Source organism: Galeopterus variegatus, unplaced genomic scaffold, assembly GCF_000696425.1.
Source record: "Galeopterus variegatus unplaced genomic scaffold, G_variegatus-3.0.2 Scaffold109, whole genome shotgun sequence".
In the NCBI taxonomy this organism is placed as follows: Eukaryota; Metazoa; Chordata; class Mammalia; order Dermoptera; family Cynocephalidae; genus Galeopterus; species Galeopterus variegatus.
In genome coordinates this window covers 140,143-150,443 of record NW_007726220.1, presented here as the reverse complement: position 1 = coordinate 150,443, position 10,301 = coordinate 140,143, and the positions used below count along the sequence as shown (strand labels likewise).

The 10,301-nt window shown below is 48.8% G+C and overlaps 1 protein-coding gene across 1 annotated transcript in view; it reads right to left on the bottom strand.

Annotated features, from left to right (window-relative positions):
- The window catches only part of LIN28A (lin-28 homolog A (C. elegans)), a 13,707-nt gene extending 3,720 nt beyond the window's left edge, over positions 1-9,987 (bottom strand). Inside the window, exons 1-2 of the mRNA XM_008586169.1 lie at positions 9,957-9,987; positions 9,292-9,488 (exon numbers count right to left, since the gene is read on the bottom strand). Of these exons, the coding sequence (XP_008584391.1) occupies positions 9,292-9,488; positions 9,957-9,987 (228 nt within the window). The remainder of the gene's footprint in view (positions 1-9,291; positions 9,489-9,956) is intronic.
- Positions 9,988-10,301: the final 314 nt, after the last annotated feature.

The following is a 10,301-nucleotide window of genomic DNA, read 5'->3' as shown; positions in this document are numbered from 1 at the left end:
AGTCTGTATATGGGATCCGAACCCTCGGCGGGAGCGCCACCACGCTTCCCAAGCGGCGCACTGTAGCAGTGCGCCACCGGGCCGGCCCTCTTGCCATCTTTTTCTAATTTTGAAATTATATCAAAATAATATTACTGAAAGTTGAAGGGTAAAGATGGTGTAACCCAAGCAAATAGATAAGGGGATTAAAATGGAAAGTCACTGAGAAATCCAAGAATACATGGAAAACTTAATTATCTATTTGGAAGTGAAGCCAGATTCCTACACTTTACCGGCCCGTGGCTCACTTGGGAGAGTGTGGTGCTGAGAACCCCAAGTCAAGGGTTAAGATCCCTATACCAGTCATCTTAAAAACAAAAAGGTAAGAATAAAGAATTATACAACAGAATATAGGTACTTAATTTGCAGGAAGTCTTAACCTGACACATATCTTCGATGTCATTGTTGGTAAAAACAAAACAGACATAACTTAGCAGTTTATTAGGAGGGGAATGATTGAGTGAAATATCCGTAATAATGAATACCATGCAGCCATTAAAGAAGAAAGTAGTGTCTGTTTTGTTTACTGCCACATTTTGGTACCTAAAATAATGCCTAGCACATTTCAATATGTATGAAATAATCCCATTAAAACACTGCCAGTTTGTACTGAGATTTATAAACAATGACACTTGTAAAGCAGTTAGCAAAGAGCCTTGCAGCCTTCAAAAAAAGGAGGAAATTATTCACACAGCTAGTTGCATGGCAAAACCAGGGTCAGAAGAACCCAGAGTGCCTGAATTAAAACACACAGCTCGGGCCGGCCCGGTGGCGCACTGGAGAGTGCGCCGCTTGGGAGTGCGGCGGCGCTCCCACCAAGGGTTCGGATCCCATGTGGAGACCAGTTCCCGCTCACTGGCTGAGCGCGGTGCAGGCACAACACCAAGGGTTGCGATCCCGTTGCCGGTCCCCGGTCAGTTAGCAAAGAGCCTTGCAGCCTTCAAAAAAAGGAGGAAATTATTCACACAGCTAGTTGCATGGCAAAACCAGGGTCAGAAGAACCCAGAGTGCCTGAATTAAAACACACAGCTCGGGCCGGCCCGGTGGCGCACTGGAGAGTGCGCCGCTTGGGAGTGCGGCGGCGCTCCCACCAAGGGTTCGGATCCCATGTGGAGACCAGTTCCCGCTCACTGGCTGAGCGCGGTGCGGGCGCAACACCGAGGGTTGCGATCCCGTTACCGGTCAGTAAAAAAGACAAAAAGGAAAAAAAAAAAAAGCCCCACAGCTCATTGTACCCTGCCACTTACCGCATCAACAACATATTAGTGGTGGTAATAGCATCTCCCATACCCCACCCAGAATAAACTTCATTACAACGTCATCTATTATAGTAAAACATCCAAAGAGTGTGTCAAATATGTCAACAAGAAGCAGTAATCATAGAAAACAGTGTTCAGAGAGGCAAAAGGGATCACTGTGAACCTACCTAGTCCTGGCTCCAGAGAACATGAATAAGTAACATTAGTATTTTATGCTGGCAGCGGGGAGGAAACATTTCAAACTGGGACTTAAGTGAAACATATATATTCTTTAGCCAGATGGGATCCACAAATTCCTCAATCACTTAAACGTTTGTTTTAATTTAGATGGTATTGCAAAAGACAAAACTTCAGGCCCAGGAACCAGACATCCTGGTTCATGAAATGCTGGTTTTGCCAATTACTGGCTGCGTGACCTTGTCAGCCAGTCACCGCTGGGCTTCAGATCCTTCAGAGAATGGGAAAACAGTACTTATCAAGCTAATAGACTCTAATGAAGATTACACAGGCACGGAAAGATCAAGTGTTCAGTAAATACTTCCTGTATTCTTATTTGTAGCTGTCCAATCATGGAAATATTCCAAAGGTATGGGATACTTTTACTTGTTTTTATGTCCACAAGAACATTCAGGGACGGGATGATCCCCAGCTCTGTCACCTCCCTCCCCTCCCCTCCAGCACACTCCAAACCTGATGGGAGGGAGGGGGTAGAGCACTAAAGCAGGAAATAAAAACACTGCCAGGTGAAAGGACTTTCCCCCCTCCCTGCTGCACAGTATAATACCCTGAATTTAAAGTTAGATTTGACTGTCTCTTATTGAGCTGGGAGAAGTCAGTGAGTCGGGAGGGACTGGAGGAGCGAGACCATGCTTTCTTGACCTAAGTAATTCCAGCTCCATCCGTCTCGTTTGCTCTTAGGCTGGGTCACTCCCAGTTCTATTTGTGATTCAGCAGATAAGTAGTTAAGAACAAGTTGTCCCAGCAGGCTGGGGGCCTGTTCCCTCCTTTCTTTGCTCATCTATAAAATGGAGTAAATACTAATTTTATGGTGGTGCTGTGAGGTTTTATGCATGAAAAGTAGTTAACACATTGCCTGCCACACATAAATCCTCAGTGAGAGGCAATTACCAACCTCTTTAGACTGGATGGATGGGGCGGGGTTAACAGTGAGAACCAAGTGTCAAGAGACTCAAAATTAACTCTGGTTTTAGCACTAACCGGCTGTGGAAACTCAAAAATATCCCCTCTCAGCTCCAGTTTACTAAGAGTAACACCGTCCTCCATCAACACCTCACAGGTTTATGGGGAGAACAAGAGAGTAATATAAAAGGGGACGTGCACTATGAAATTGACTAGTCCCCTCAGGTCACTTACTCCATCACTGGAGAATTTGAGCTCCGTGGAAGACTTTCAAAGAGTAAAAAGTACCCTGCAGTCTCCAACACAACTGGCCGGGGCGAAGATTTAAACTGGTGGTCTCCAGGGGTGGCTCCCTGTCCCCTCCCCTCCCCCTTCTAAAACATAGTTGGAATTCCTCTCTTATCAGATAGGTAATCAGCGTGCAGCCCCACCGAGCCCGCCTCCAGGGCCTGCATCTGAAAGAGCCTGAAATTCTTGTACCACCCCCACTCCACCCCCAACCACACACAAAGCAGGGCCCTGCCCCTCTCCATCCCCTCCAAAAAAGAAAAGGCCTGGAGGGAGGGGCATGTCCTGAGCTCCCCCAATAGAGCCCAGCACTAGGAAACAAAGAGTTGACACTGGTTGGTTCTGGTGGTCAGATTCCTGGAGTTCCAAGGCTGCAGATCCCTCTTGCTCGCCCCTCCCCACCCCCACATTCAACACATTTCCTTCCTTCCTTCCCGCATTGGGGTCCCCAGTGAGAGAAATGGATATAGAAACACTTTTCTCTCCCTCCAGTCAATCTTGCTGGGTTTGCCAAAGACCGTCTCTCTGCCCTGCCCATCCCATACCCCCCCCTTGGGTACCTTCAGTTAAATCCTTCACACAAGAACGTGAACTATTTATTTAGATAAACTATTTTATTTTAGTTTATTTTTAAAAAGATGACCGGTAAGGGGATCCTAACCCTTGACTTGGTGTTGTCAGCACCACACTCTCCCAAGTGAGCCACGGGCCGGCCCGATAAATTATTTTAAGAGAGAGAGGGAGAAGAGGCAGGACTCTCATCTTCCTTTCTAATTTGTTCAAGTTAGGAGAGTGTACAGCCTACACGGGCCCACTGGCAGGGGAAGATGGCACTTAGAAAAGAGTTGCAGAAAGCATTTCTTTTTTCCTTTTTTGATGCCGGGGTCCAGATAAAGTACTTAGGCCTACAGTTCCCCTGATAATACATCTCAGTAACTGCTTACTCTACCCTTCCCCCCATCAAGTACCTTATCCCGCATCAGCATATGCTTTTGTAAGTTTAGAGTTAGAAAGGGACCTTAGGGGGGTCACTTAGGAAATGTGGTGGAGTGAAAAAATTACGCCGGAACCTGAGTTGCCCTCTACTTGCTCTAAGAAAGTTGGACAGGCTCTGGTTCTTTTAATCATTTGTAAAAGCGGGGGATCAGACTTCACGATAATGAGGCCCCTTCCAGCTCTAACACTGCTCATTTTAGTCACATTGCTCCTTTCTACGTAAGTGGGAACAGGAACAGAGTCAGAATTTCAGGGTACTTTGATTACAGGGATCAAAACCAGGCCTTTTTGGCTCTTCTGCAACAACTGGGACCATTCCAGCTCAAGATTACCTAGTCTCTACCCTCAGTTCTAGGTTACTAGCAGTGCACAAACATTTGCTGAACACACTAAGTTCTCTGCTATCCAAAATAACTGTTGGTAATTGACACTTACTATAGGCTAAGCAGTGTTCTAAGCCTGTTACATGTTGTAACTCATTTAACCCTCACATTAGACTTGTGTGGTAGGTGTTATTATGACCCCCATGTTACAGCTTGAGGACATGGAGACAGAGGGATTAATAATAAGCACCTTGGTCAAGTCACAGTGAGAGGGAAGAGCTGGGCTGATTGCAACTAGCCTGACTCTGTAGCCAGTGCAATCCAGTATCATTCAGGTCACATATAAAATTTTAAACTTTCTAGTAGTCACATTTCAAAAGTAAAAAGAAGCAGATGAAGGTAATTTAATGACTCAGTCCTGTGGTGTCACAGCTCTACCTGAGCTTTGTTCCTGGAGGTAGGATTTGGTAGGGGCTGGGTAACCAACTGGTTCCCCCAGAAACAATTTATTTAATGGTGTGTGTCAAGGAGGGTGGTGAAAAAAGAGGTCCACAACCAAAGGCGGCAGGCAGCCAACCCCCCAGCTCCTGCCTGGAGTTCTCCACCAGATGGCGCTGCTCACCAGCATGTCGGCACAAAACCTGGTTCTGAACTGTGAGCAGTGTTCATGGAGATTCATTGCCCCGGTTCCTTAAGGCAGTCATCTTGTCCTCCTCTAGCCTCAGGAAGACAGAGTTCCACGGAAGGGGGCGTACTTCCCACACCACCCCCACTCACCCGCCTGCTTCTCAAGGATAAGAATAAAAGGTTCCTAGAATTTTAGGTAGAAACCCACTTGTTCTTGTTACTGTTTAGAAAAGCCATTTATTTAGAAAAGCCATTTACTCTCTTTGGACCCTGGCTTCCTGTCTGAATTAAGTAACTCCAAGCTGAGATAATGTTTAATAAGTCTGTACCAATTATGTACTGTTCTTGAAAGATTTCTCCTCCTCCTATTCCTTTGACCTCCCAGACTGACTATGGGGCCGGTAATTGATTTTTATGACTGCAGGGAGAAGGGGGGGTGGTTTTACCTAGGGCAGTTTTTCCAAAAAACATGAATTCCAGTAGGGTGGAGAGTGTGATTGATTGATTAGAAATGTTCAAGAAACTACACTGCCCTGGTGAAAGTCACTAAAAACCACTTGTAGGGTAGGCAGCAGTGTCACAAACTGCAAAGTATAAGCTTCCCATATTTGAAGCTTTGGTATAGGGGCACAGCCTTTACTTGAGACATCATCTAGAAAGCACGTCTTCTCAGCGAAGCACCCCAAAAGATTCCACAGTGCCGAAATTAACCCACGTATTTCTTTACAAACTTTCTGAAAAATCAAGGCGATTTTTTTACTCTGCCTTTTCCCATTGAGATGGAAATGAAATACCTAACAAATGGCCACCAAATCTGTGGCTTCCAGTCCATCTACAAAAACAGGATCCTATCTGGAGCTCAGGGTGTGGTTCCACTGATATGCACTCCACAGGCGTTCATGGTGGCATATTGTGCCAGGCCATGTTCTAGCCAGTCCAGAAAGAGAGCAGCTAGTGGGTAATACCTCTCCCTATCTCCAGTCTTTTTCTCTGGAGGAAGACCTCTACAGACATGGATCTCAAACTGTTGACTGTGTTTCTGACTGATCACCAAGGTGCTCAAGATCCCCTTACTTTTTCATATTCATTAAATTAACCCACCAAGTGCACACTAGAAAATTAACCAGACAGTGAAGTTCCTCTCTTCAAAGAACTTACAGGTTAATTAGAGGAGGGTATACAACAAGATCGTCAATAACTAGACATGATGTTAGTAATGAGGTGCAATATACTAAACCAGGTGGGAAATATTTCTTACAAAACCCTGGACCCAAACGCAACAGTGCTAACCTAGACCCCGACTGAGGTTGCTCTTTCCACCCTGCACTCATCGCTTTCAGAAAAAGCAAGCCATGTGGCTTCGGAGCAATTTCAGCAGTTTCTGTCTCAGTATTGAAAATTTTTTATCCTAACGCAACTTGATCCCTTGGTCAAATTTGTGCTTTTGTTTTGCCCAAGCCTTCTGATATAGCATTTAGCTAAAAAGCTGATTTAAACATATCTGGATTCTGAGGAGCTAGGGGAAAGCAGAAAGTTTTATTTCCTAATTTCTACAAATCTTGAAAGTTCAGGAATAGAGTCACAGGAAATGAGTTAAGACAAAACTCTTAAATGGCCATAGGGATTTTAGAATTCTTGGTGATTTTCAGGAAAATAGGAGACAGTTTAGCTCTTTCTTGCTCTAGCTTTCCCTGTGTTTCCCAAGGGAAGGGGGTGATTTTGCCTCCCAGGGGACATTTGGCAAGGTCCGGAGGAGGCATTTTTGGTTGTCACAACTAAAGGATGTAACTGGCCTCTATTCCTCTAGGGGGTAGAGGCTAAGAATACTGCTGTACATCCTGTAATGCACAGGACAGCCCCTAGAACAAGGAACTATCCTGCTCAAAATGTCAACAGTGTGGAGATTGAGAAACTATAAAGGTTCTGAAATCTGCCTTTATGATTCTTAAATTCCCCTAACCCCAGAGACACATTTCTATATCTAAAGACCTGTGGCTGAGTAAAAGTGTTGTTACAGATGTCTCTTTGCTTTATGGGTTGGGATTTTTGTTTATTTTAGGCTGAGGATGGGCTTTTTCTCCCACTTACTCATTCCTGGGGGGCCAAATAAAGTATTTGGGAGAGTGTGTAAGAACAGTAGCTAACAGGGTGTTGGGAACCTAATAAGCCCAACCTTGTGAGGGAAAAGAAAATGTTCTAAATTACTTTTTTCCCCTCTCTCTCTTACCCTGGAAAGGGGCTCCCTATCCTCCCTCCCCCCCAGCAAAAGTTAATTTAGGACAATTATCCTTCTTACCACCCCACCCCAACTCCAGGGTGCTCACCAGCCACAGCCAAAGAATGAGAAGTTTCGTTAAGGATTTCTTACCCTCGCTCTGCTTCAGGAACACTTCCTTCTCCCCCAGTAAACAATTCTTAGGGATTATCAGAGAAATATTTCAAATTTCTTAAGTGCAGGGACTAACTTACTTAGCCCCAGCAGCATGCTATCATACAGAGCTACCAGGTAAAGCTCAGGGAATTTCCACCAGTTATTGACTGGGAGAGCTGGGGATTAGGGAGAAAAATTGTGATTCTTGATCCCAGCTCATCTCCCTCATGATAACGTATTCAACTGTGGGTCCCTGGAAATTCCAAGACTCTGAAGTGCAGATTATCTATAAGCTAGTCTATCTGAAACTGCATAGTGTAGGCTCCACTACCCAAGCCTGAAGGTCCCCTGCTTTCCTCTAGGCTCTCCAGTAATTTTCCAGTTGCTCTGGATCCTAACTAAGGTTAAGTCTTTTGAGGCACAGATCCCCACTTGCTCAGGAAAACCTTCCTTGGGATTCGTATATCATCATGGGACCCCAGAAGATGAGGGGATATGTTCCACTCAGCCCCTCCCTATTTAGCAACCTATGGAGGGAAGAAAATGTTGGATCTGACTCTTATTCCAGGTTTCCAAAGTTGGAGAAGCTGTCCAGTCCTTTGCCAGACCAGGAAAGATTTTAATCTCTTTGTGATCAGATAAATGGGTGAGTGGGGGAGGCTTGCCACCCTGCTGAGGAGGGCCATTCAAAGCTGGTTCCTGTAATAAAGTGATTTAATAGATCTAAAGAGGCCAATTCCCTTCTTTCTCTCACAATTACTTCCTGTGGGTTATCATTCACATATGTAAATGAGACAGGAAGGGGGGCAAAGCCACCAGCCTGAAACAGGCAGTCAAGATGGGAGGAATGCAGGTGGAATGGGGTGTTGCAAGGAGGTAGCTGAGCATCCTGCTGCAGGTCCTCATGGTAGATGTTCAAGTAGCCCAGTGACCACTTGTCCCCAACAATAACTGTGGGTCCCCCTCTCCCTTGTCCCCCCCAACTCAACCTCCTTAGAGGATTGTGCTCAGAGACTTCCGTGAAGCCTCCAACTAGTCCACCCAGCATCTCCCTTCCCCACCCCTCCCCCTCCAAAAATGCCATCCCTCAGGCTCCAACCCTTAATCCCCACATCCTCCTTTCCCATCCCCCCATGGCTCCTAAAGCCAACCTCCCTGAAGTAACCCCTCCCTTCCCGGCCTGGGTGTCAACGTACAGGGCAGGGGATTAGCAAATTTCTTCTTTCCAGGTCCAGCTCCAAACCTCCAAAGGTGGAAGGAACGCAGGCAGCAACTTCTTTTACATGGTCATTGTGGGTGGCTGGTGGTCCAGGACCACCGGAATGACTCTAGGATATTCAGAAAAGGGGAAGCCTGGGAGGAGGGAGACCTGAAGTCTGACTCCTTGTTTGAGGCCAGGAATGTTAGGACAGCAATCAATGGCTGTCTGGGGCCATAAATGCCAAGCTGAGAATAGGTCCAGAGGCCGGCCTCCCTCCACCCCCTGCCCTGCGACACTGAATTTCACCTCCCACTGTGCTGCCTTGCTTTAACTGAGAACTTGGGGTTGCGACCTACCCACTCCCTCCCAGCCTGGCCCAGGAATGGAAGGCCTAAGCTCCTTAGGTTTTCTCTCCTAGCAGGAATTGGATAGCAAAGTCCCCAGTCCTGAACTATGAGGAATCCTCTTAAATGAGTTCACAAGCCCCCAAATGGATCCTTCAGGGATCTGCCAAACCTACGCAGGCCCCAAGATGTGGGTGACCACCGGGTCGAGGTCTAAAGGGCCGGCGATGCTGATTTCTCAGCTTTATGCCCCCTTGGGTCCGGTAGCCAGTTCTCTCCCTCGCCCCGAGCTCCATTCAGGCGCTGGGAGCTCGGCGCCCGGGTATAACCCGGCATGTACTTCCCTGGCCGGCCTGCTCGCCCTCCCCCCACCGGCAAGCACAATACAACCTTAGTTTCTGCCACACGGGGTCACTTCCCTGCCCCCTGCCCCCTTCCCAGGGGAAAGAGGTAATAGACACGTGGTAAGCCGGAGGGGTTCCCGGAAGGGGGCGGGTAGTAGTGCTGATAATCGGTGCTGCCCTCCCACTCTCCTCCCGTTGTACTTAACAGGGACACAGAATCGGGGTACCTCGGCAAAGATGGGGACGCACAATGAGGGCCCCTGATCTCCCTCAATCCAACAGCCGAGCCCCTCCGCCTACCCATGGATGTGCACTCCTAGACCTCCTTCCAGAGGCAAAGTTACCACAATCAGTCTCACCTGGTGCACAAAGACGTCCACCGGCGGGTCGAGTGCGACCCCGGCGCGGGCGGTCATGGACAGGAAGCCGAACCCCATGCGCACGTTGAACCACTTACAGATGCCGGCACCGTGCAGCAGCTGCGGTTCTTCTGCCGACCGGGCCGCGTCCTCCGGCGCCTCCTCGGGTGCCTCCTCAGCCGCTTTGGCGCAGCCACCTGGAGATAGGGAGGACCGGGAGCTCAGCTGGGTGGCCCTCGAACTGGAGGGCCCTTTCAGGGCCCGGGTAGGAAGACCCGAGTGTCCAGCCCACGGGTGGACACCCAGGAGGGGGCAGCTACCAAGCAGCGAGCGAAAAGAACCTGTCCGGGCTGCCTCCCGCTTTCCCCACGCTTACACCGAGGCCAGTGGTGCCCCGAAAGTTTTGCTCCTCTTCCCACAACACGTTGCCCGGGGACACACAGCGGGACAGGCCCCTCCTCTTCTCTCCCGCCAACCCCGTACCAAGGCGCGCACGCCACTGGGACACCAGGGTTTCTTGCTCCAGAGATGGCCCCATGAAGCAGAAGGCCGCACCGACTTGGGGTCCTTCGTGCAGCCCAAGGAACACTCTCCTACCTCCCTTCCATGTGGCTCCTGGGCGCCCCTGCACCCTAGGGTGTCCCCGCTAAGTCCCAAGCTCGAACCTGCAAACTGCTGGTTGGACACGGAGCCCATGGTCGTCGGCAGAGCCCGCGGCCCCGGGCCCCTGGTCAGGCGGCTGCTGGCCCCAGAGAAGTCCGGAGGCAAAGGGGTGGTTCGGAGAAGAGGCTGCTACATCTTCCCCCGCACAATAGCGGTGGGAGGGCCCACGGCTTTTCAAAGGCTCCCAAATTCTAAAAGACAATGACCCAACCCCCCGCGGGCAGCCCCCTCCCCTCCCCTCCCTCTTCTTTCCCCTCCCTTTCCCTCTGGCTCCAGCTCCGGCCCTCCCCCACCGCTGTGGTCTCTGACACCTCTGGGGTGTCCCTTCTCAGAACCTTCAGGTTTGA